At 39.8% G+C, this 26,431-nt stretch overlaps 1 protein-coding gene and 1 long non-coding RNA gene across 5 annotated transcripts in view; one reads left to right on the forward strand and one right to left on the reverse strand.

Moving 5' to 3' along the window:
- R3HDM1 (R3H domain containing 1) overlaps positions 1-26,431 on the reverse strand; it is an 89,805-nt gene that overhangs the window by 4,011 nt on the left and 59,363 nt on the right. For 3 of the 4 annotated variants that reach the window (XM_037396744.1, XM_037396745.1, XM_037396743.1), the window contains 13 exons: positions 25,349-25,603; positions 21,988-22,142; positions 20,408-20,509; positions 16,571-16,831; positions 15,087-15,207; positions 10,021-10,175; positions 9,314-9,462; positions 6,959-7,062; positions 6,171-6,338; positions 3,276-3,445; positions 2,916-3,066; positions 1,405-1,487; positions 539-623 (listed from right to left, as the gene is read on the reverse strand). In XM_037396744.1, the coding sequence (XP_037252641.1) occupies positions 539-623; positions 1,405-1,487; positions 2,916-3,066; positions 3,276-3,445; positions 6,171-6,338; positions 6,959-7,062; positions 9,314-9,462; positions 10,021-10,175; positions 15,087-15,207; positions 16,571-16,831; positions 20,408-20,509; positions 21,988-22,142; positions 25,349-25,603 (1,959 nt within the window). The remainder of the gene's footprint in view (positions 1-538; positions 624-1,404; positions 1,488-2,915; positions 3,067-3,275; positions 3,446-6,170; positions 6,339-6,958; positions 7,063-9,313; positions 9,463-10,020; positions 10,176-15,086; positions 15,208-16,570; positions 16,832-20,407; positions 20,510-21,987; positions 22,143-25,348; positions 25,604-26,431) is intronic. The other variant, XM_037396746.1, reaches the window with a different exon arrangement.
- On the forward strand, positions 1,494-2,529 carry LOC119152065. Its single transcript, XR_005105661.1, has 2 exons — positions 1,494-1,941; positions 2,231-2,529. It is a non-coding gene; the product is annotated as an uncharacterized LOC119152065 (long non-coding RNA).

Genomic DNA, 26,431 nt, shown 5'->3' on the forward strand with positions numbered 1-26,431 from the left:
TCTTTCCAGTAAAGATACAAAGATAGATGATGTCAGGTTTTATTTGGGTGACATCTTTACCAACCCCAAGGAGGTAATCTGTATATCTCCTGGTAAGTCCCCCAAATCCATGCACTTATTTATATTAGAAGGGAGAAAAAAGAAAAAAAAAAAAAGCACAAACTAATTGTGGTTTGATTTCACATTTCATGCAAGTATAAGGAAGCAGTGGGATGTATATTTAATATAATAATATTTAATGTAACAATATAATAGAACTTATATCCAGTAAACTGACAAACTTGCTTTTTCTTTTAGTACTGTCCAATCCTGACCCTCTCTGGTCTTTTCTCCAGCCTTCAAACCTACACTTTCTCTTCCCCTCCCTCCAAATCAAGGCTCCCTCTCCAGCTTTAGGTTTCCAGTGTTTGCCACATCCATTGGTGTCCGGTTACTCTTCATTCTGGCCCTTTTCTCACCTGTGCTTCTCTTGCTACATTCCCAGCCCATCACCTTAACTCATTTTTCTGGAGAACTGTGTGAATCAGCAATTCTATACCTGGTTCTCCTGCACCAAGATCTGCGGAAGCAGCCTTCTTTGCTGGTTTCTTTCCCCTGTTTCCATGTCTGTTTCCAGGTTGACACTGGAGAGATTGACATAAACAATGTACTTTAATGACAATGCCCCAGGATCTTACAATTTCTAAGTTAGCGCAGTGAAAAATGATGCAGGGGAATGTCTGGAAAATAACCCGTGCTAACATGGTACAGAAAAGATTTTCATGTCCAATTTTAGCCTTGGAGTTTAGCAATCCTGCAGTCAGGCACATTCAATCCTTGGCTTCTGAGGAAAGGGAGGAAATGATGGGAAAAAAAAATGCCTTAAAACTTCTTGGATGAACCCAGCCCCCGCCCCCAACCATCACATCTTCTGGCTGATCTTTGGTGGAACTGAGCAAGGTAGAGGTAGGGGGTCTGTATGTCCCCGCCCCCAAAATTAAACAGCAAAACTTTTTAGCTTGGTTAACACTAATATTTTGGCTTTGTTTCTCTTACAGGAAACAAACCCACTCTTTGTTTGGAAATACCCACATCTATTTTCTATTTTTTAATAATAAAATAAAATCCTCTTAGCAAACGTTCCTTTTGGAACTGCGGGTGAATTGCTTAAAAAAAAAAATCCATAACCTACACTATGCCTAACACTAAATTTCAGGAAAATGTTTGTCTTTTTTTTTTTTTAAGAATACAACAAAAAAGAACAATGGGAAGTATTAACACAGAATAAACCCTTTACTGGAATGCAAGCACCTTCCCACTCCACTACTTCTCTAATGCAATAACATATTCCCCTATTCGTGGTTGTGTAGTGGTACTCCTGAATTGTTTTTCTCAGTGTTGCCAGGACATTGTTCTCTTTAATACCTGTTGGCTTGTTACTTGTCCACGTAATAAAGATGGTGGATTGTATTGCAGGGGTTGGCCAAGCAATGGGTATCTGGAATCTCCTTAAAGAGAAAGGTAATTAGAAGGGGTTTTCCATTACATGACATCTTCATCCAGGTTCCTCTTACAATGTCTATCTTAGACGGAAAAAAAAGCAGAATAACTACGCACAAAGCAGTGTATTTGGCTAGGGCAACAAAGTAAGATTTGGAACGATTAAATAAACGTAAGTCAGTCACATACTGATCACAAGGTGAAAAGGTACAAGCTTTCTTGCATTTCGGGATTACACTGAAAAACACAACATTTTTTCTTCACTGCAGTCTTATCTAAATCCTCTCATTTCAAAATGGGCTTAATAAGGCAAAAGCTCTCAGTGTACTAATTAAATCATTTTTGTGGTTATATCCCTGATTAGAGCCAGGTACATCTTCACATTCCTATCTGCTCCAAGGATCCACAAAGACAATGGAAGAGAAGTCTTTAGTAACCACAGAGGATTAAGAAACTCGAGAGGTATGCTTTATAGCAGGCAACCTGGAATTTTTACATCTGAATACAAAGCAATGACGTAAAGATTATGCAGCAGATCAGACAGACAAAATATGGTTTTCTTTATCAATAAGGAAGACATACAGAATTTTCTGCAAGTGTTTCTGTAAAGTACTTCTGTAAACCAGACCCATTAATTTTGAGTTTGGGAATTACACCAGGACATCTCTGCTCACTGACAAAGGGTTTTTTTATGATTTGGTTTTTAAACATCATCAACTATCACATCTCAGTAAAACCTCTCTATTTTCAGTTAACATGGCAGCAGAGGACTGAAATTCTTCAAGAATTATTTCTGTCTTTGGATGGGCACTATCTGAAATACTTAATTGAAGCAGCAACAGCACTGGCTAGAGGCTCTAGTCCCATCACGCTAGTTTCTCTATAAAAGAATGAAGAATTCCCGCTTCGGTGGTGGTGTGATTCAGCACATCACTAACGAGTGAGTCTGGCAGAACATTCATCTCAACATTGCATTTCTGTATCCTTTCCCAAAAAATTCAATATGCCCACCTAAGGTATTAAGATCAGCTAGTCCCACATTATTTATTTCATCTTTAAAGCTCTAAATTATTGCCTTTGTGATAATGTGTGTCAGATTCTTGAGTTATGTTTAGAACTTGAAGCTAAACTGTATCAAACATTAATATTTTCAGTGCTGAAACGGGGAGTTTCACATATGGGAAAGCTAGTGGGTTATAGAAGCTCTCACAATAACACCGCCAAAAGCTTTTGAGAATATGGGGGACAGTATCAGTGCAGAGAGAGAAGGTGGAATTCTACACGATGCTTGAGCGGATAATTTTGATGATCCTGCTTCAATAGCATTCCTGCTAAAGCGAGCCACAGTTTTGTCAGAAAATCTTCATGTAGCTTGTATTTTAAAACATTCAGTTAGAAAACAGACACACAATTATTTGAGTGAACTGAAAATATACCTTGTCCAGGGACAAAAGGTCTAGAAAACTGGGACATGATAGAAAGAGGTGTTAACGTGGGACGGACGTTCTTCATGTTTGATAGCTGAGCTGGTGCTGGTGATTGGGCTGGTGAGGTGACAGGACTACCCAGTTGAGGACTATGCTGCAACTGGAATAAACAACAAGTTAGTGTTTTAAAAAATACCACGCTGAACAAGCTAACCGCCACCTACAGCATTCAAAGACTGAAGTAACAGTTAAAACAATAGTATTATCAGAGCAGACTCTTATTCCCCAAAAATCTTTTCAAAACCTCCGTGAAGATGCAATTTATGCAGATTTTAAGTCATCCCGGAAAACAAAACAAAAGCCTCATACCTGTGTAGCACTGTCTAAAGTGCTAAGTTCTGTGGCCTTCTGCCCCCTTTGATGATCACAGTAATATTTATTCTGTTTCCACTGTGGAGGTGAATGGTTCCGAGGCTGAGGATTGTTAGGTATATTGAGCTGCATCATTACTACTCCTCCACCTGGTGGTGGTGCTACTGCTACAAGACAAGAGATCAGCAGGATACAGTTAGTTCATCATGCATTCCGATTTTCATTTCAGCAGAACTGACGTGAATTAAGAGGAAAAAAAAAAAAAAAGGGGATATAATATAATGAATGTTTTGCTAAATAAGCTGCTGAATTCTAGAAAGCTACAGCAGTATCTTTTGTACAATTATATTTCCAATACCAGTTAAATCTGCGGTAGTTAAGTAGGCTTCCCAGAACTAGAAAGCGATAGTGAAACCACTGAAACTCATTACCGAGAATATTTTTGAAAGAAATAATTCAATTCAATAGTAGTTGAAAGTATTCAACATTCACTGTAGTTACTGTCAGAGCAATGTGTTGACCAACGTGTGATATTAAGCAAAAATATGCTTAATTTAGAAATAGAAGTTACCTGGTTAGTTTTACATGATACAGAGCAATACAGACTCAAAATGCTTTCTCTGACACAATGGCATGCATCGGAAAGCCTTGGAATCAATCTTTAGCCTGAGGCAAAATTACCCTCATTTTCAAGTTCTATATAGAAACGTTTTTCTGGGCAGAGACCACAAATTGATCTCAACGTCGTATCGTACCACTTAGCCGCTGTGGTAGCTACAGAAATGCCCAAATCAGGGGGGAACAGCTCAGCAGCCAGCGCTGTTCCGTGAGCTTTCACATGAGGAGAGGCTGCCTGACAGAGAAGCTGTCTTCCCCCTCTGACCTGGCTCTGTCCCAGGTACTTTATATAACGTCCTGTTTACTTGTAAGTGGCTGTCTGCAATTTCCCTCTCTGCTCTACCCACTGTTTATAGCGTTTCTCAGAAACCATGATTAAAACGCATCGTTTAAACATCACTTAATCATCCACCTTTAAAGAGGGAGTCTACAATCTTCTCAATTTACTACCTACGTCATAGCATCAGTTAGGAGCAGTCAGATACAAGATGAGCTCATTTTATACTCTATTTTTTAAAATGGGCTATTGTTCTTGCTACCCTGTGCTTCACAAAAAGGAGACTCCTTCAAAAAGCAAGCCTAACAACGCAGAATAATGAATCATAATATTAAAACTATATTAGTTTTTGTAAATTGTATGCTGAAATATTTACTCTACTGATATTTATAAGAATAAATGAAATAACATCAGCAATGTTTTCACATCTATACTTTCTTTTTAATGGCAAGAAATTCTACCCATGTGTTACAGATTGAAATGGAAGCATCAGGTGTCTGGCCAACTTTGGCAGAGGGTATAAATTTAAGATTCCCTGCTCTGTCCCTATAAAAGCCACATTAAGAATATTTCTATAGTGTTACAATCTGACAATGCTACTTAAACTGCACAAGAGAAATTCATACATCCAGAAAAACTTTCACTTTCTACTACTTCTAGTTCCACAGCATTTCAGTAAATGAAAATAAGTGGAACTCTTTTCCTAAACAAGCATCCTGACAAAATGAAGTGTCACAGAACACTTAAGTCAGTCTGCAGGCGCTTTATCACCTGTCAGAACCCAGAAGAAATCCTTGCAAGGCTTCCCATGTTTGCAGTCTGGTCCTCTATAACTTTTTCAAATGAAAAGAAACACAACTCCACTGCTTGTCTGCGTATGTCCTCATGACCCTTCCCTCACTGGCCTTGATTCATTATCTCAGCATCACTTACTGAAAAGCATGTTTTTCTTGATTCTCTCAGAATTTGTCCTCCCTGTGTTAGAGGGCTTCCCCCTTCCCCCGCCTTCTTTAAATCACAGTTTAACAGGTTTGAACCAGGCCTTCAAAACTGCATAAAACCAGCACTTCCAGGATAGGTCAGGAAGGTAGAAGAACAAACTAGTGCGAGACCAATTTTGCACATCCTGAAATAAGAATCTTCTAGATTTAAAGCCAAACAAACTTCAAGCAAAATGGAAACAAAACGGAAACAAAACCAAACCTGCCCATAAGCTATAACACACTGTTAACTCAGCTACCTTCCCACTTAACTGCATGTTATCTATTTACTAATAAACAGGCTCTAAAATTAACTTAAAAGATAAATGTTTGTAAGAAGCATGCCATCTGTAGTGGAACCTCAGTCACTGACCTAAGGTTGTTTCATCTATTGCCTGCTTGCAAAATACTGAGATAGCAGCGTTTGAGATTACCCCTGGTGGGCCAACCAAACCTCTAACATATCAGACTCCCTGTCAGTGAAGCGAAGACCGTACCGCTACGATCACAGGACTGTTCTGTCACCTCTTGTTTGGAGGCCAGCCCTAGTGCTCTTCATTTCCTGACCCGTCCATCAACTTTATGGTTGGAAAGTCAGAATTTTTAAGTGTTTGGATATTAACATTCATAAACATTTCATGGATACAAGCTCTGCGTCACCTCTGTTTTCACATGTCATTGAGGCTGCTATTTATACACCTTCTAAAAATTGCCCAAATGCTTTGTAAATCAAAACATTCTGAACTGGATTTAAGTGCTTCTGCTAAGCGACACTGATCTGCTGCAGGCTGCCTGCAGGCTGCCCCCGTGAAGTTGACTATTGTTTCACTTCGGTTCCAAGTTGTCATTTTAAAAATTACAGTAACAGCAATTCAGGTGAAAAATTATGAAAAATGTATTTTGCAGAGATGGTGCTCAAGTTGAAGTTGTTCTAGCAGTTAGCCATGAAATCAATCTGATAGTTTACAACAGATTTCTAGACAGAATGGCTTAGATGAAAACCCCAATAAAATATACCTTTTATTGGCTGCATGATGGAAAGACCAGTGGGCGAACTTTTACATGATGAGGGTGGAGACACTATGCTGTAGTGCACAATGGAAGCAGCCTGTTGTGGCTTTGACTTTGATGAAGGTGGCAATAATGTAGGAGGTGATGGCTTCTGACTTGAATGGTTGTTATAAACTATGAAAGTAAAAGCAGTAAATAAGGCTACCATAAAAAACAAAACCAGAACACCCCACAAAGCTTCGGCGTATTTCATTTAGCTTTTCAGCAGGTCACAAAGCTACCTCTCCCCTCTATCCAAACTCAGAACGCTTAGTTTTCACCCTCTTCTCAGGAACTCCTAAGAAAGTCGCTGCTCCTACTACTCTATTCAGTGAAATCTAGAATGCTTCATGAGTAGAAGAGCCAAGTATACTGCTTCCAGTGCGTACCTTGCTCATCCTATCAAATGTAACCCCAAATCTCAAACTTTCCAGACCCACGTAGCTGTTCAGGGAAAGATCGAAGTCATTCGGCTGACAGCGTGTAGTTCCCATGTCTGCCTCAACTCACAAGCAGACACGCGAGGCACTGCGATGTACATTACCGAATTCTAAGAAAGCAACTTGAGAGCTTTCAATGACAAACAAATTGAGATGTCAAGTTAACCTGCCTCCAATATAACTTCAAAAATGCAACACAGAAGGAAATAGAATAGTAATTCTAAATCAAACCCTTAACAGCAAATATCCGATCACCCATTGTAATAACAGCTAGACATTTTTGAAGTCTTCCGATAAAAACTTCATTCCCCCAACCTGCACACTGCTGTCCTTGAAGCTGCTGAGAGTTGCATGGTGATGTTGTTCGAGGAAACTGTATCTGCTCCGATCCAGGAGGCTGCAAATATCCTACTGATGAACTGTAATAATAATCGTAATGATAAAAAAAGAACGTGATTAACAAGAATTTATGCTATACTAATTTATGTAATCATGACTGCTGCATTTGCTGTCTACACGTACTGCAAATCACAGATTTTTTTAATTTTAAAATCAGTAATATTCCCCTCTAACCCCAAATCTACTTACTCTTCAGAAGAATGAACTTTCGCACCTTCCTTGGCAAAAGCTTATGCCCTGCATACATTAAGAAGCTGTACTAATTCACTGATTTTGACATACAGTTTCTGTGTCAATATAGCACATCGGTGTAAAGACACATAGAATAACAAGAAAATCATAATTTACTGTTTTGCCCAACTAACCAGAATTAGGTCTCAGTTAAATGATCACCACAGAACCTGCCATGAGGATTTCAGATGCAGTCTCTCAGTCGCAGGCTGGCCCCACGCAGCTGAGCCAGCTTACTCAGCACACCAAACAAGCACCTCTGCTCCAGCGTGAAGTAACACAGCGTAAAGAGACAACTGCCTTGCTGTGGCTTTAATGAACAGGGTGTGGGAAAAAGAAGGTGACTGAAGGGGATAAAGAACCTTTCATTTTTTGGTAATATGCAGCAGAAGGATAACATTAGAAGTTTATTTATGCCAGGTATTTTTCAGGGTATTCAGGGGAAAAACACATAAGTAACAAATACAGGCAAATTCTATCACACCGCTAACTGAGCATACTGCTGGAGCCAGATCATCAGGTTGGCGGACCATAATCAGAATGGTGTCTATTAATCCTGTACTTCATTTCTGTACTAACAGATTAAGTAAATGTTCTGAGGGAATGAGGAAAAAAAAAAAATTACTTCAAATTGTGGAAAAACATAGGTGTAATCCTGTTGGATTTCCCAATTTTACATATGTTGTCACAAGAAGTTTGTTCCATCCTTTATCCCACAGTTCAATTATGTAATTTTAAAGATTCCCTTCCATTAAAGGAGACTAAATTCAGTGAAAACTAAACCAGATGGTTTTATATCTGCATGGGATGTGTGCTTTCACACAGCTTCCCATCTGTCTCCTGATTATAGCTTGTATAGTGATCTGGAGGTTTGAGATTATTCAGTTCCTGCAGAACAGTATTCCGCTGTCCTTGTCAGAGTACTGCAATGTAACTATTTTGATAAAAGCAAGATGCTGTCATTAGTTGCTAGTCTGCTCTGAATTCCTAACAAATGTTTCCCTGTTCAAAAGAGAGGGACATTCTAAATGCCACAGAAGATCAAGCAACAAAATTTACTTCAAAAAAAGCCTGGGATTATGTCTACCAATGACTTCACTGAACCTCACATCTAACTACAGAAGAAAAGGATAAAAGCAACCTCCAGACACAAAGAACAAGAATTCAGATTTAAGTAGATGAAGGCATGCAGCCATGACACAAATACTATTTAAGTCTCTGCACTCACAAAAGGATGAAGCAAACTTCATACTGTTGCTGCTTTTTTAAAAGCTGCAAGCAAGATATTTTTAAATTATGCATATTAAGTTCAAAAAACTAGAGAAAGAAAAATTTGTAACAAGCATTAACCCTAGTTAATTCATTTAGGTATCTGCTTATCTGTTCTGAAAAATACTCAAATTGTGTTAGGAACACACAGCATACACAGGGAAGCCTGTACCTGTAGACCAATTTGTTGTTATTACATTAGGTGGAAAAAAAAAAAAAAGTTACTTATAAAACAAAATCAAAAAAGTTCCTATACTTGTTTCATAGCCAGGTTTGTGCCAGCAGGCCTCGTTAGCAACATGGACAAAGCTAAGCTCCTTCAGAGAAAGCTCCAAAAGAGGAAGAAAGTCAGTCTTTTTTGGGATTCAAATTATCTTTTTTCTACACCTTATTAAAGCAGTGTCTTTGACAAAACCAGTGAATATGGATCATCATCTTAAACGTTACTGCAAAAAGGCACAGCTACTGAACATACTGGTGCTTCACATGTAAGAAAAAGGAGTGCAGAAAACTCAAGATGTGAAACTAGTAAAGCAGCGCTGAAAGAGATAAGGAAAGAATGTTTTCCAGTCTAACAAGTATGTCCCAATTAAAGCAATACTAGTTGTTTTAGTGAATTCCATAAGAACAAAAGTAAATAGATAATAAAGTGTCTGCAAGTCTGCCTTCAAAATACATTTTAATATATGCAGTACTATAGCAGGTCCTGTCAGTTATTACAAGGCAATTAAGCCTGCTGGCTGAGAAACCAAGTAACTCAGTGATACTCACCTTAAATTATTCTGTTGACCTGATGGAATGACACTGTAGTAAATTGGCATTCCTGTTGCGGGCAATCCTTGATTTGACTGACTGGAAATTATAACAGGTTGTTGATATGTCTGCTGGGGCACTGCTTGGGAACCTTGAGGCACCGAAACCTACAATTGAGAACACATTAACCTTTTCTTCTGCAGACAATATTTCCTTCTGCCTCTTGACCATCAACTAGTTTATATACAATTTAAAAACCCCAACACAACAGAAACTGAAAGATCCACTGGAGTTCTCTTAAATCTAGAAGACTAGTAATAACAGTAGTTGAAATAACAATGCTTTACTTAAAAAAAAAAAAAAAAAAAAAAAAAAAAATCTTCTTCCTCCAAAATGTAAATGTTGGTTCCAAAGGGCTCCATCAATTAATAAAGATTTTCTCTGCAACAGAAAGTGCGGTGGTAAGGAGGGAAATCTTACAAACTTTTTCTTCCCTATCCTCTCAATCACAACTAACACAGCCCTTGGCTCTCAACAGGACTAGAACTTGTACACTTCTGACAGATTTTCTTCTCACTTCAATTGTGGGGTTTTTGTTTGTTAATTTCTCTCCCCAAAGCCACCTTTGGCACCTGCTTGCAGCTTTCTGCCATTTACAAAGCAATGCACTGAAAAATAAATAAATAAAATCACCCACACCTTAGAGCGATTGAGAAGTTACCCACCTGGTAAGATGGCACTGAAGGATATGGAACAATCACACCTTGAATTTGATTCCCAACGTTGTTGTGTTGGCCACTGACTAGATTTTGATTCTGAGACTGCTGAACTCCAACTAAACCCTGGTAGTTTTGCTGCTGGTTAGGCAAAATCTGGTAACCTGAAATTATACATTTAAATCTTATTTTGAAATAATGAGCTTATTTTATACACAGCTGCCTATGTGAAAACGTATGTGCAGCATTTTCCAATGGCTTTTTAATCTGGTAACTTCATAAAAGTTGAACTTATCATGCATACAAAAAGAAGCCAACATTAAAATTAACAGATTTATTCCCTTGGATCCAGCATGAAATACTACACATACCATTTGCAATGCTGCTCTCACATGCTTGCAATATTTATTTACACTCTTAAGTAAGCTACATGCATTAACACCTTGATTTGACAGATGAAAGCCGAAAGCATTTGAAAAGCATGCTAGATAATATCAAAACCAATTAACTGTCTATTATTATGAACAAGGCCATTCTAGTTACTTAAATTTTGAAATTCCAGTTATGCCAAATTCTACTAGTACCTCAGGTGCCCTGGTTGACAGCATCTTGACTAACTCAAAACTGAATCACACTTCCAGAAAATTAGTGTAAGGCATGTGTGCAGATTTTTTTAAAAAGGGCAATTTCTATTGAAATCTGTAATGCTAATAACAACTGGGAACCAGAAAAAACTTTCAGGTAAACCCCACGTTTGTATATTGGGGAAGACATTTTATATTCAAAGTTATCTTGGGGGCGGGGAAAGAAGGGTTTTCTTATTTACCCCTCTATAGTGCTTCTACAACAATTTATTATTGCTTAAACTGGTATCCTCTGCTACCTTTCCCAAAAGGCTCAAAAAAGGTTAAAAAATCCCCAATCCACAAAAGAAACACCCCCCCACCCCCCCCCCAAAACCAACCAACCGAGCATGAGGGCCAAACAGGGAGCCTGTGCATTTATTAGGTCCAATCTTAACTCCTGTTTTTTTGGGCGTTTGGGTTTTCATTAAAAAGCATATAGTAGGTAACTGCTACCATTATCAAAACACATGCAGAACACAAATGAATTTCTTTTTGTCATATTCTCTTATACAGGTACACACTACTTACCACATCAGCAAAACCCCATAACTATCAGTATTTCTGAGACAAAGCCAGTTATCGCTCCAGAATAACAAAACTGGGCTTGTCAAGATGCACTGATGGCAAAAAGAGTCTGTATTTATCTTGAACACATTCACATTCTACTGACCCTGAACATTCCCCACGTTCCCTACCTTGCTATGGAATTTATAATAAAGCAAACACAGCTGCAAAACCTCAGATTTTTTTAAAGCTGTGTTTAGAAAATTTGTATGGTCTATTTTGACAATAACTCGGTTAACACAAAACACGTTTTTTTGTCAACAACCCCCCCAATGCTCATTGATTACATACATACAGGGTACAATGAACATTGTGAATTAACCGTCTCAGCTGGCTGTCTCTATAGAAATTGCGACAATGAAGGCTAAAAAAGACTGTCAATATAATCTAATATTGCCTCAGAAAATTAAAGGGAAGAAGGTTCACTTTGTTAAAACCAAGAGCTATTCATTAGAAACTCACGGCACTAAATATTTTGAGAGTACTAGACACAACTTCAGAACAAGGCACGCTTGAATTAGGATTAGTAATAAGTCTTAAGTTTGAACTGTGCACAAATATCCATCTCATGTCTGCAATAAACAAAATGCTTAAATGTACTTTGTTACAAAATGATCTACGGCCCCGAAAAAGCAGCAGAATATGAAGTCGCGGTATACGACAGATCCAATCAATACCTCCGTAATCTAAACCCCTCATTTCCCAGAAACCGCAATGTAGCTGTTAATATTTTTCAGCTTTTTCTGGCACTTCCAGAGACAGACATGATCAATTTTGCAAGCAGAGAGAACTGGAACAATATAAATTGACTGCCAAGAAGGCTCCCCACAGCGTTCCAAAGAATGCTCTATTTTTAGCCTCACAATTTCACCTCTGCATAGAGTGGTGTGACAGAAATGCAGCGCTCAGCAGAAACCCCACACCTGCCACAGCAGATTGCCTCATTACACAGCAATACCCTGGAACAGCAGATTAAAAAAAGCGTGCTTCTATTTACATAATTAAAAAGAAATCACTGTTAATATAAGTTAACTTACAGCATATAGAAATACATCTTCTGAGTTACACATTAAGAGCCAGAAAGCCTTCATTCCAGAACAGAAAAGCAAGGACAATCACTTGGTTAATAAGCTATGAGTCTAGCTTAATTACTACTATTACAACTACAGCAATATAATAGTAGTAATGGTTTTAACACTGGCCACTGCAAAGCAGAAGCTAGCTGAACTTCAGCTGATGTTCCTACAGGAACTGTGGTTCAGATAACATTTTTAATCAACCTGTAGTTAGGCCTCACGGTAATTAGGCCCACATTATCATAGCAATGGGAAATGCCTTTTTTTTTTTTTAACGGAGACTTTTCTTCTCCCAAGATCTTTTGGGCAACCAAAGCATTTTTTATAAAGTGAGCCCCCCCCCCCCATATGTCACCTGAAACCCCTTTAAGAAGGAAGCCAGGAAGCAGCTGAAAAAGAGACCGGTTCACTGTGAGAAATGTAAACCTCTCAGACAGTGTTACGGCCCCGAATCCAACAGCTCATAAGTAAAGTCAGGCCACTCCGTAACATTAAACCAAAAGTGGCCTCAGTTGTCACGCTCTCAGAAGCTGTCAACTTTTATCTAAATTTCTGTTTGGAAAGTTATTTCATAGTTAGCAACCACTTTATAAGATGAATAAAACCCACGGCTTTTATGTCATACAAGATTTGTTAATTCTCATTTTCGACCAGACACATTGCTATATCAGCCAAGTAACACGCTGCCTTTTGTCTCAAAAACAGCCACTGTAACAAGCATCAACCATTTTGGATGTGGCTTTGTGTCAACTTAATTAAAATACTTATGGTTTCAAATAAATCTACAAGAGAGATTAATTCCAAAACACACCATCTCATGAGCAGTTTACAGAACAGAAAACATGACGTGGAACCTTCCGTCTCTAGAACGCAGCCTCACATTTGCCTGTACATGAGAGCCTGGTATGGTAGGTATGGCTAGGGAGCAACTCAGAGATTTTGACTTAAACACGGACTATGCAGTTGCTATTGAAATACTCCTCTCTGCCATCAGTGCTAGTAAACGCCATGTAACCAAACTGGATTGAATGGAATTATTGGCTAGACCACCCCTTCACTCCTGACAAGCGATCCCTTGACGGCAGGGTTACAGGTACAAGGTACGTTATGGAAGCAGTAAAGTAGCTGTCTGCACAGCTTGCTTATTTTATTTCTTCTAGGACATAGAGGGAGATTTCAGCTGCTGATGCTTTTCACTCTGTCTGCATTACAGGCAGTGAAATTCAGTTAAAACGTAAAAAGCTAAAAACATACAAGAAAAACTTACTTACCTAATAGCAACAGATGCCTCCCTCTGCATCTTGGTGCTGACGCACCATCACCCCATGCTTTCAAATTCAGATAGTTTTGTTTAGCTACATACATACACTGGGCTCTCTGCAACTGAATTTGTGTGCTATTCACATAGGGTGTCCCCGTAAACGGGGAACTCACCCCAGTGGAGCCTCAGCTTTTTGCTATTAAGTGGTCTAGGCATTAACAATTCTGAGGAAGGAAAGCAGGTTGTGTAATACAGTTGGATAACACATCTTCAACAGCAGCGGACAAAACAAGTTGCAAAAGCCAGTAATTTGGTTTCCTTTGAAGAAATGTCAATATACTTTCACCTCTGAAGGTACTAACAGTATTTTAAAGTGATCTGACAACCCTACCATAAGTGGGCATCACATCCTGATGACTCTGCAATGGAATAATCCCATGTGAATTTGTGAACTGAACCCTGCATAACAACTTCCAAGTGTTGCTGCTATTGGAGCAATTCCTAGAAGTGCAGAAGAGGCAGCCATCCCTCTTACAGGCTACTGCACAGAACAGCTATAAAGAAATCCAGTTAGTATTTGTAAAAGCTGATCTTTCAGCCTGTTTCTGTAGAGCAACAATAGTAGGGTGGGAAGAGGAATTAAAACCCCCTTCTTCCTGACGGAAACTCAAAAGGATATCAAGTCTAATGTATTCAACTAAAACATGGTATAAAAGCCTGATTTTTAAGGATATCTCCCTCCAAACATCACCAGTTACTTCTGAAACTTCTGACGGTGAGAGTCAAGATACTACTCAGGAGTAAATTTGTTTCAGGAATACACATCTTAATGAAAAAGTTGTAACAATATTTTAAAGTACAGATTATCAGAATAATAGTAGCTACAGTTACAGTTTATGAGGACAAAAAAGACAACAGGAAAGAAAGAAGACAAATACCTTTCCATGAATGTTATCAAGCTGTAACTCAGAAACAGTTGCAAAGTCTTTACTAAAAATAGGAGGAGCAGAAAACTAGCTCTAACCACTTGTCTCATTATATATTTATTCAATACCCAGATATTTTTCATCATTGGACAGAAAGAGAAATCAAAACAGTGTCGCCAGTATCTTCTGCATAAGACTCTTTTCATGCCACAACATCTAAAATGAGTGTCTTCTGGTTAGAACTTTCAGTTAAGGTACATCTTTGCAATGTTACTTCATTTAAAAGTACTAATTCATCTTACTTTGCAAGGGACTAAAAAGTAACAAATTTGCAAGTTTTTTAAATTACACATTTCTAAACTAAACAAACCCCAACTAATAATTATATATACGTTATCCTGTAAGTAAAATTACAGCATGAGCCACCCATAGCAATGGCTCAAATCTCAAGTTTCATGAGCAACTGACTCAAATTTTCCCACCTTCAGTTAGTTACAGTTCACATCCCATATCTGAATTTCTACCTTATTTGACATTTTACAGCAAAATAAGTTTAAAAAGCAATACCAGGAGAAAATGCACACGAGGTGTTCTAATGAAATGCTGAAAGGGTTCAACAAACCTGTCTGCTGTCCGGGCTGTGCCAGCGGTTGGTTTTGCTGCGTGTTGTAATGGACAGAAACAGGTCGATATTGTTGACTGGAGTGTGGATACTGATTGGGGGTACAATAACAAGCTGGCATCTAAAAATGAACAATTAAAGATATTCACTACCTGCAAATTTACACAGCAGGCAGACACCTGAATACAAAACCAATGACACGATAAAAGAAAGATGGAAAATTTATAAGAGGTGCAACTAATCCAGGGAGCTGCAGGCCTGTCAGCCTGACCTCGGTGCCGGGGCAGGTGCCGGGGCAGAGCCCCCCCGAGTGCCATCCCGCGGCACGGGGGATCCGGCCCAGCCGGCGCGGGGTTATGGAAGGCAGGTCCTGCCGGGGACCCCGATCTCCTCCTGTGACAGGGAGAGTCCCGCAGCGGGCGCGGGAGGGGCTGGGGGCTGTGCCTGGGCCTTCATAAAGCCTTTGCCAGGGTCTCCCGCAGCATCTCCCGGAGGAACCGGCTGCCGTGGCTGGGGCGGGTGCATTCTGTGTCGGGTACGAGACCGGCCGGACGGCTGAGCCCAAGGAGCGGCGCCGAGTGCAGCGGAGTATGGCCCCGGCGCTGGGCCCCGGCGCGGCCGCCCCTCGGCCCCTGTGCCAGGTGCGGGCCCCTCAGCGCGGGGGGGACGTGGGGGGCTGGAGCGTGCCCAGAGCCGGGCAGGGGGCTGGGGAAGGGGCTGGGGCACGAGGCTGTGAGGAGCGGCTGGGGGAGCCGGGGGGGTTTGGCCCGGAGAGGGGGAGGCTGAGGGGAGACCTTATCGCCCCCTCGACTGCCCGGCAGGGGCTGTGGGCAGGGCGGGTCGGGCTCTTCTCCCAGGGAACGAGCCACAGGGCAGGGGGGACCGGCCTCGGGTTGCCCCAGGGGAGGCTGAGGTTGGAGACTGGGGAAAGTTTCTTCCCCGAAAGGGTGGTCAAGCCCTGGGACAGGCTGCCCGGGGAGGCGGTGGAATCCCATCCCTGGAGGTGTTTAAAGATGCGGTGCTTAGCGATAAGGTGGGCCTGGCAGTCCGAGGTTAATGGTTGGACTTGATAATCTCAAAGGTCTTTTTGAGCCTAAATGATTCTATGATAAAGTTAAATAGTTTAACAATTAAAAAAAATACTTACACTACATACATTCCCTCTTTAACAGTTGACTACTACTGTCACTGTAGAAATAAAAATTTTCAATCTCCACCAAAAAAAAATAGAAAACTATGCAGAACATGAGTGTTACCAGCTACAGGTAAATAGGAAAACCTGGGTAATTATTGCTCCTCAAGTAAACTGAAGTAATAGATTTCAAAGCATGCAAGCCAGAAAAAAAACCAACCGCAGAATAAACGGGCACAGCTGCAACTTCACAGGGAGCCCCACACCATATAATACATTTTACTCATTAATACAGCAGTATGAGGAGGTTTTACGTATAGCTTTTGGGAGGACACAAATGGAGCCATTGTACCTGTGGCACAGGTTGCTGCATGTATCCCTGCTGCTGGAGTACTTGCTGGTTAACAGGGTGGCTGGATGTCGAGTAGCCTGGAGCAGAAACCGGTTGGCCCGCGGGTGGTGGAGGTGGAGCAGCTGCAATGATATAACCAGGCTGCTGCGGGGGCTGGAGCACTACCGTGGACTGGAACATAGCGGTATGCGGTTCAGCTGGGTCAGCGGGTGGCTGGCGGGCAAGACTCATATGGCTAAATTGTGATCCTAGGTTGTCTTGCTGTAATAGTTAAAAAAAAAAAAGGAAAAATGACATGAAAAAATGTACATTCAAGAATAAACCAGCCAGATATCTCAGTCACTTTCAGATACGCATATCTCCAGTTACTCTGCATTAGCAACATCAGCCACAGAATAACAGGAAAGCACAAGATGGAACGCAGCAGTAAGTTATCTTTCAGGGCTGACAGCAGGAGAGGACATCCACATTCAGAGACTTCACTTGTTTCACTGCAAATATTTTTGGATTACATCTGCCTCTACTTATTGTAAGAATTCAATTGTCAAAAATAGTCAGAATTTGTGTCACTAACATTTCCAGATTGGGCTCCAAAGCTTGAGTGAAAACATCTAGCACCCGTTAAAATAGCAGAAGGCATTAGTATTACTAAATTCATTTTTGGTTTTAAGAGCTTAAGTTAATGAGGCTCTAATCCTGAGCAATAAGGTACATTCCTCTAACTTGGTATTATACTACATGCAAGGATAAATTTAAGTAACAGCTGCAAGAAATGTATTCTAGTGGTTACCTACTATCTGTATTGTATTAACATCTGAAAGTATGATACTGATTGCACTGAGCGCTGTAGGACTCCTGTGAAATTTGAAACTTCTATTACCGTAACCCCAAGCTCCACATTTTTTATTTTATTTTTTTTACAAGCAAATCAGCATCGAATTATCGACATCCTGGAAATTAGAAGCGATCACTAATATTGTATTTTTTTGCTAAACAGGAAATCTTGGTTAAGACTTCAGAAGTGGACTCTCCAAACATAGAGGAACATTAGAAATATTTTAAGACCACTTGATAGTCTCTTAGATCATCCTGAAGATGACAGGAGTTAATCAAGAAAAATTGCAAGCTTCATCTTTTACTGATTAGCTACGTTCACATCTTATGATGAAATTTTAGAGTTCCCAGGCTGAAGATAATCTTCATTACCACTGCAAATATTTAGTATAATTTTGCCACTTAAAAAGCCCTATTTTTGTTAGGTCAATTAACTTTGCCTTTGGCATCGCATTCTTTAGTGACGCCTATTCACACAACTATAATGCTTTTCTACATTGGATTTTACATTCTGCTTTTCATAACACCTGGTTTAGAGAAGAGATACCGATATTTAATTCTGAATTAATACTACCTCTAAAACGTCCAAAGGGTAAGCCCAAGCAATACACACTTATTTCTGTGATACCACCAATATGAGTAAATTCTGGGCTAGTCAGTTTGTCCTGCAGTGCCGTGTATAGGACAAGCACGATTAACCATAGAAACGTGGTGTCACCGATAAACGGCCAAAGCAGACTTTCCTGTACCAGCTCAGATGTGTTGGTGCATTTAGATTACGAACCCAGACCATCAATCCTTTTCACTGTGTTACTGACGTTACAGTCGGCAGGAATACATTTCTGACACTGCTGGCACACTTAGTATTTGAACCCATTTCCTCAAGGTGAAATGCTTTGAAATTATTATAAGCCTGGAAGGAGTTTCATTCTCTGCTCTAACAACCATATGCCCAACAATAGCGAATCATGGCATGAGACACCTGAACTAGCGCTTTAGTCACATGCTAAACTCACATAGGAAGCTCACACTGGTTAATTAACCATCCTCCTTTCATTACTAATGAGGTAAGTTACACTGACTGCAGTCCACACGTATGCAAACTCTAAAGTAACATGAGAAACAACATCGCTAATAACAAAACACTCTCCATGAAGTGCAACTCCCTTTTCGAATTGTATACCTGAAGTACGTATAACAGTTACAATATACTTTTAATTATACGCAGACTACTGAATTCAGATAAATCTGTATTATTAGAAGATATTTCTGATTAATGTTGAAAGCAGTAACAAAATAAAAACTCTGAATATGTACTAAAGTAGCTATTTTGTACACTGTGTGGGTTTGCCTTAGCTTGCCCCTAGGTGCCCATCAAGCTGCTCTATCACCCCCCCATCCTTAGCAATACAGGAGGAGAAAATATGAAAACCTCATGGGTCAAGAAAAGGACAGGCAGATTGCTCACCAATTACCATCACAGGCAAAAACTACCCAACTCGGGGAAGACTAATGTATTGCTAATTAATAACAGAGTAGGCTAGTGAGAAATAAAACCAAAACTAAAATCAGCTTCCCCCAACCTCCCTGCGCTCAACTTCACTCCAAACTCTTTCACCTCCTCCTCTGACTGTCCCAGGGGATGGGCAGCGGAGGCTGTGATCACAACACTTCATCTCTGCTGCTCCCTCCTCCTCACACTCTTCCCCTACTCCAGCGCGGGCCTCCCCCACAGGCTACAGCCCTTTCCAGGTGGGTCCTTCCCATGTGCTGCAGTTCTCCACGAGCTGCTCCACTGTGGGTCCCTCCCATGGGGCACAAGCCCTGCCAGCAAACCTGCTCCAGCCTGGGCTCCTCTCCCCGCGGGGCCACGGGCCCTGCCAGGAGCCTGCTCCTGCCCTCCACAGGCCATGTCTTCCTTCAGGGCATCTGTCTGCTCTGGTATGGGATGCTACACGGGCTGCAGGGCAGATACTTGCTCTGCCATGGTCCTCTGTGGGCTGGCAGGGGAGAACCTGCTTCACAATGGTCTTCTCCACAGGCTGCAGCACCTCCTCCCTTTCCTCCTTCTGATCTTGGTGTCTGCATAGCTGTTTCTCACTCCCCTCCCCTACACAGCTGCTGCACAGCATTTTTTTTTTTTAAGCCTTTCTCAAACGTATTATCACAGAGATGCCACCAGCAGTGATGACCAACTCAGCTTTGGGCAGCACAGGGTCACTCTTGCAGCTGCCTGAAATTGGCTCTGTCTGACATGGGGTTAGCTCCTGGTCTCGTCTTGCAGAAGCCACCCAACACAGCTTCTCCACTACCAAAACGTGCCACACAAATCCAAGATAAACTTGTACTCATTAGAGTATGAGAGCAGCTGGGGAGTTGGAAGCCTCAGTTTTTAAGCTGGGCTCTAGTTCAGACTCTGCCTTGGATAACTCTTCTCCTTTATTCGGTTTCGGTTTCAATTTGTTCAGGGTTTGGGTTTTTTTTGTTTGGTTGGGTTTTTTTAAACACAAGAGACTAAGGTATTTCATTTCCAGCTTCTATTTATTAAACAAGGGATGCTAGTGAAGTGGGAGCGTTCTGGCAAAGAGGCTAGAAAAAGGTAACCTCAAAAAACCAGAACAGCCTATCTCTCAAAATGTATTAGGGTTCAGCAGCAGACAAAGAAACAGGAAAGGATGGAAAAAATTAATCCAGACACATAAAAAGGTATGACTGGCTAACAGAAGAATAGCATTTTAAAGCTGTCCCTTTACAATGGGAAATATTGATATCTAAATATAGAGATATATATAGTCCTAATCATATATGTTTCTGCTAAACTTGAAATAATCACATTAAAATCTCAGGAGCTATTTTCCCCCACTCAGCTAATATATTACCTTGACTGAAAAGCTAGCCAGTCATTACACTGGTATCACACACCACTTACAAACAACCAAGCAAAGGTCAGCATCCACTAAAGATTAACCCATGCAAGGAAGAGATGAACAGAAGATATAATACCACAGAATATTGCTGTGTAGAGGAGACTGGCAGGAGCGGGGGTGGATAAGAGACTGCAGAGTACTGAACAGGCTGGGAAGAAGGCTGCAGAGGCCGCATAGGCTAAAGAAATAACAGGTTTATAAACATGGTTAACATCAGAGTAAGGGAAGTGAAACCAAAGTCAAAGTCTTTTGCAATAGAAAAAAGCAGCTATGCTCCATTACCAAAAGAGGGAACGGATACCTTTTTTTTAAGCTCAAGACTGCACAGAATTAAAACAGAAGCAATTTTCAATATCTCTGTCTCCTAGCAGAAATAGATTTGCTTTATTTGTTATATATATTATTAGCTGTACGTCAGCCAAATTGCTTCTATTTAACATTTCCTGTTTCTTTTACAGATTTTTTTTTTTAATTATAAAATAAAAACTACACGTGCATTCTAAATACAAGTTGTTTCAAAGCATCTAAAGACAGCATGAATTTACTAACCACAGATTCAAACATACGACCATCAATTATTCAACAATACTAAAATATTTTCCCTGGATGGTGGTTATTCGAACGTCAGAAAGCCATCATTGCTGATAATATTTTGGGCAGGTTCAACTCCAGTATCCACTCAGAAGGCAATCACTGAAGATTTTGTGAAGAAAACTGCAAACACCACATACACATTTCCATAAACTAAATAGGGACGAGGAGCACAAATGAGCCTTTTTCAAAACAAACCATCTCTACTGTGGCTTATATACAGGTATCCTGAACAAAAGATTTAAACATGGAACAATGAATAAAGATAAAGATTTAAATGAAGTTCTATGAGTAAGTTTTTGATAAAATTTGAGAACAATTTAAAAATACCACAGGAGACTACAGCCAGTAGCTTGGTGCCTGAAATAGCTGCTGTGAAAAGAGGCAGCATTCTCCCTTCTCCTGACCATACACACTCTTTTCTTTTCTTTTCTTCTTCTTCAAGGGCTGAGGTCATCTTGAATCTGGCTTATTTTACTGAATTACTCCTGTACAAGAGGATAAAATACAGCCTGTACTCCAGCATGCAGTTTTGCGAGTAGAGTAAGCCAAAGTGCTGCTAAAGATGCGTTCCCAGCCTACCAGTCCTAAGCTACCTCTTTTGTGCCATGACTAATGCTTGTGCAGTACAGCCCAAGAACTCATCTGGCTTAAACAAGAAAATCTTAAGACAAGAAAACAAAGATTTTTGTTGGACTAACTCCCTTCCTAGACTGTTGACTGCATTACTGTTAATGCCAGGGGAAACCACACCAGTGTGACTACTGATGAAAGCAGAATCTTTTTCCCAGAGTATAGGTATGTTTTCTAAGCATGATATGTTCTTGATACCATAACATTTTCACAGTAAGATATCTTTATATTTTTTAAGAAAAAGCTGCCTACCCCATTCAGTTAGTAGCAGAACTGGTAGTTCTGAGAAGTGTGGGAGAAAAAGTCGTTACCCACATCTATTACTTCTTCACATACGTTTCAAGAGAACAAACCTACTGCTCCCTTGCTACCAGACAGCAGTCTGGCAGTATCAAGTCATCAATACAAGCATCATGTGTTTGACATGTGCACCTGTGAGAGGATGTGATTAGCTGCTGGCTGTTGCTGAGGTGGCGTGGGAAGAGGTGGCTGTTGAGGAGGTCCAGGCACTTGGGTCCTAACAGGTTGCTGAGGCATAGGAGGGTTGTACACAACTGGAGTGCCATCTGGGTTAAGGAATGGCTGACCTGGAAAGTCGAAAGAGAACAAACACAGCCACATGACAACCAGCTGCATCATCTAAGCCTGCAGAAAATTAAGACACATGTATTTACAGTAGGCAACGTGATAAAATAACATTTGAAAATAAGTGAAAGTCATACTGTTTAAAGTAACATTCATGCCAAACCCCCACAACTACATTTATAATGGCAATGACTAAACAAGCCTTATTTGACAAACTACATGCAGTTAAACCCCACAACATTTAAGGCAAACAAAGATACCCCACTCTAATTAGCGAACACAAATATTTACTGTACCCTGCTTGTCTTGAAAACTCATTTTTAATTAAGGGGATTGAAAAGGGCAGGCATAATAAAAGGAAAACCCTACTAAAAAAACTATTTCAAGGACTTTTAAAAAGGCAATTACATGAATCTCCTTTAATCAGTTTGAACACCAATCAGAACACAGCAGAGCTTAAATGCAAATACTTTAAAAACTACGTAAATTATAAACAAAATTCTGGTGCCTGGGTTGGGGAAAAAGCAAAATGAATCAAAGGAACAACAGATCAGCTAATAAGGACTTGCGTCTAGCTACTTAATAAAAAGTGTCTTGCATTGGCTTGTTCCAATCATTAAGGTCCAAATACCAATGTAAATTTTTCTCTCCTATGCTATAAATATTTTCTTGTCCAAGATTCTTTCCAGAAAGGTATAAACTAAGACTAAAGCCTCTGCACCCTAGCCAGGGTCCTGTCAAAGCAGACCAATGCTCCTTCAGGCTTCTTCGTCCCATCAATTTAAATGCAACTGGCCAACAGAAAACCGTAAAAGTTACTGAAGGACGGACTGAGGCAATCAATGCAAGGTACAGGCAGGAAGCATGAACAGACTTGCAAAAATAAACTACAGCAAGACTGCAGGTGATCAAGCTATATTCAATTCAGCTTAACAGATTTCTCTTTAATGCTCAAGAATTGGGAATGTCCATATAAATAGGGAATCAGATTTTCTCATTTCCTTCTACCGTTTTCTGGCAATCACAGGAGCTTAATTGTTTCTGTTTAGTGGCTGAGTAAGAACTGTCTTTTCCAAATTACTGTCTGCAGCTAATGATAAGAATGACTCTGTTGACCTAAGGTCATGAGGATGCTCTGTCAAGAAATGCTGAGGAACTACTCTATGTTTTTATGAACTCTTGACTGTCATTTGGAACAATAAAGCCAGATGAACAATTATAGACTATAATGATTTGAGTACATTCTAAGTCAGAAGTTTATCAGAACCTGGATATTCCTTATTCTGGAAGTGTACTTTGTCTTCCATTAGACACTCATCAGACATTAAAAATTCTGTTATGAAAGACTGTTAATGACTGGTTTAAATACATTGAAAATGGATAAAATGTAGACAGGATCACAATTTGAAGATCAGGCTAATTTTAATTAATGTCAGAGTTAAGTCTACAATCCTGCTGCTTTTTCTAAGGGAAGTGCAAGGACAAGATGCTTTCCGATGAAAAACTTCTACAAACGCCATTTGTTTCTCTGCCCTTCCCTGTTGCTATGTGGAAGTCCCATCAATGTAACAGGGAAAATGACCAACAGTACAGGAGGAAGAAAGTGAAACTAACCACATGCAAAATACTGACAAGCACTTAACTGAAATGAAGATGACTCAAAACCCACTATTTTTGAAATGAGAAAACTCTTATCATGTTTTACATGAAATTACTGTCAAGCTGATGGTATTGTTTCAGTGCCTGCAACATCTGTTTTGCTGTACAGTAACGCTAAAGATTTTAAGCGTGGTCATGCTATAAACTCGTAATATGAAAAATGACAGCCAACATTCCTGATATTTAATACAGAGTACAAAGTAATCTCTCTAGTCTACACAAACCCTGAACCCACTTACTCTTCTAGCAAAACTTGTTCTCATATTTGTCTTCAGATGGTCACCACACACAATGGAAAAACCATGTGTAAGATGCACAACGAACACTTTAGAACTACAAAACCTAAGGTAATAGTTCTGTTGTCCAGAACCTAGATCTAAGATGGCAAATGCATCCTCTTCCAAATGCAATGGCTATCTATGAAAATTAGATGCTATAGCTAGTATTTGTAATGAACTTTTTAGCAAGACTGGCTTCAACTATTCATGTATACAGTAAAGGCATTTAAGAGAAATCTTAAAATGCAGAATCATTAATTTAAAAAAATCTCAAAATTTTGTATACAACAGCAACCAGTTTAGATAAAGGAAAAGAAATTTACCTCTTTCAATGTTAAACTTTTTAGTTACAGAAAAGAAATAGTAACTGATCATTTTAACAACCCCAATCGAGAAAAATTTAGTTTAAAGCATCAAATGCAGTTATATTCAAACAACAAAGTCCACCTACCGAATGCTGGGAAATATATCCCAAAGTATTTTTTTATAGAAGGAAAACAAATCTTTAAACTAAGTATATAATAATTTTTGAAAGAATATGGTCAATAAATAAATAAAAGGCAAATTAAAACTTTCAGGATTTCTTTATGTCTACAATGAAGTAAAATTTTCCCCAGAGAACACTAACTAGTCATTTAATCCAGACAAGTAGTTGCACACCTACTTGTGTCTACATTACGAACTATCAATTTCCTACTGCTTATTAAAAATACCAGTTTTGGCCAATTACACCAATATTTATTTAATTCTGTTTTAAACTGACAGAAGTTTAGAAATACCATGTAATCTCATACTTATTTCTTTCGCTTGCATTAAGTCAGCGTCACAAGCATAAAGACATGTAACAAACAAAACGAAGGATGATAAACTCTTTCAAGCCAATATAAATACTCCTTCAGGCTCTGTCCCCTCACTGAAACTGTTTCATAGTAGCACTGTGAAAGACTTTGCCCCCTCCCAGACAAAGCCAAAACAAAGTTACTCTGTGTTCTGGATAATAAATCATAGCGTTTTCATATTTTGCGCAAGTCACTCATTAAAATTTCACATGTAAGTTAAAACTTTACTAGAGAGAATCAAGTGAGTTTACTTATTCCTTTGATCCTAGAGTCATGCTTTCTTTTTAAATTAAGAGCACTGAACAAACACAACCACAAAAAAAAAAAAAAGAAAAAAAAAGAACAATACTGACATTCAGTCTTATGTAAACACTCGTGCATTTTTCTCCAAGTTCTTAATTGTAACAAAAACATCCACAAGCGTGTACCAACCTGTTTGAGGGTTGATCAGAATACTGCCAGGCGGTATGCCTGCCGCTTCCAAGGGAAGCAAAAAGAAGCTAGTGCTAGTAGGTGCCACTTGCCCGCTTATGCCACCATCAAAGGAAAGAGAGTTACTAGTGCTGACAGTTGGATAGACGGCGGGTGTGCCATGAGAAGGCTGGCTTAGAGCTGGCACTGGAAGAGGCTGCTGGGTGTGAGAAAGAGAACCCGTGGATGACCCTACACTACTAGAAGACTCTGAACCTAGGAAAGGAGTAATGAGAAATTGTTTTTACCTAGAGACAGAAACATCATGCTCACGTAAAATATATACTTGTAAATGCTTACCCTTAAAGCTCAGCGTTAAGTACATTATTAAACAGTGGCCTTTTCAATGAACTCCCCCTTCCAGTCCCCTGGAATACCGTTACAAGATTTCTTCTGTGAACCAAGGGTCAATTCAGCACTGCTTTGCACTGTCAAGTGAGGCTTTCATATCTAGCTCTGATTTTCTGGACAAAAAAATACATGCCCGTACATATGCACATGTGCTAACCTTCAGTCCATCTGCAATTCATGTAAGCGACTGGTCACTTACTCCAAAATGATGCACGCACGTATGTACCAACTGGATACGCTGAAGCGATGAACACACATACACAGCCTACAACTACAGCGTACGTGCCGGCCACAGGGTAATGCTGCTGCAGCGGCCCTTCAGGTATGCTAGCTAAATTCACATGCTCTTTAGACAGCCTGCATGCAAGCAACGACCATTTTCTTTTTGCTACTAGATGTCAGAGATCTTCTCTGACTCACCTGCTGGATAAACGGCAGAATACTAATAAACCTCAAACTATTTTTTTCTTCCTCTGACAATTTTCAGACCAAAATCAAGAATATAGCTGGAAAACATTAAAGTAATATGGTAGCTTTAGCCTAGTTTTATGCAACGATTCAAAGTGAGTATAAAATAGCTGATTGAAAGCTATAATCATTTTACAGATATGAGCGACTACAGACATTGCAAGGCAGTGGAGAACCAGACCCTGAGCGTTCTGAAAGCCAATGCATGCAGCTAAAAGCAATATT

The sequence above is a fragment of the Falco rusticolus genome, chromosome 8, assembly GCF_015220075.1.
Source record: "Falco rusticolus isolate bFalRus1 chromosome 8, bFalRus1.pri, whole genome shotgun sequence".
Lineage (NCBI taxonomy): Eukaryota > Metazoa > Chordata > Aves > Falconiformes > Falconidae > Falco > Falco rusticolus.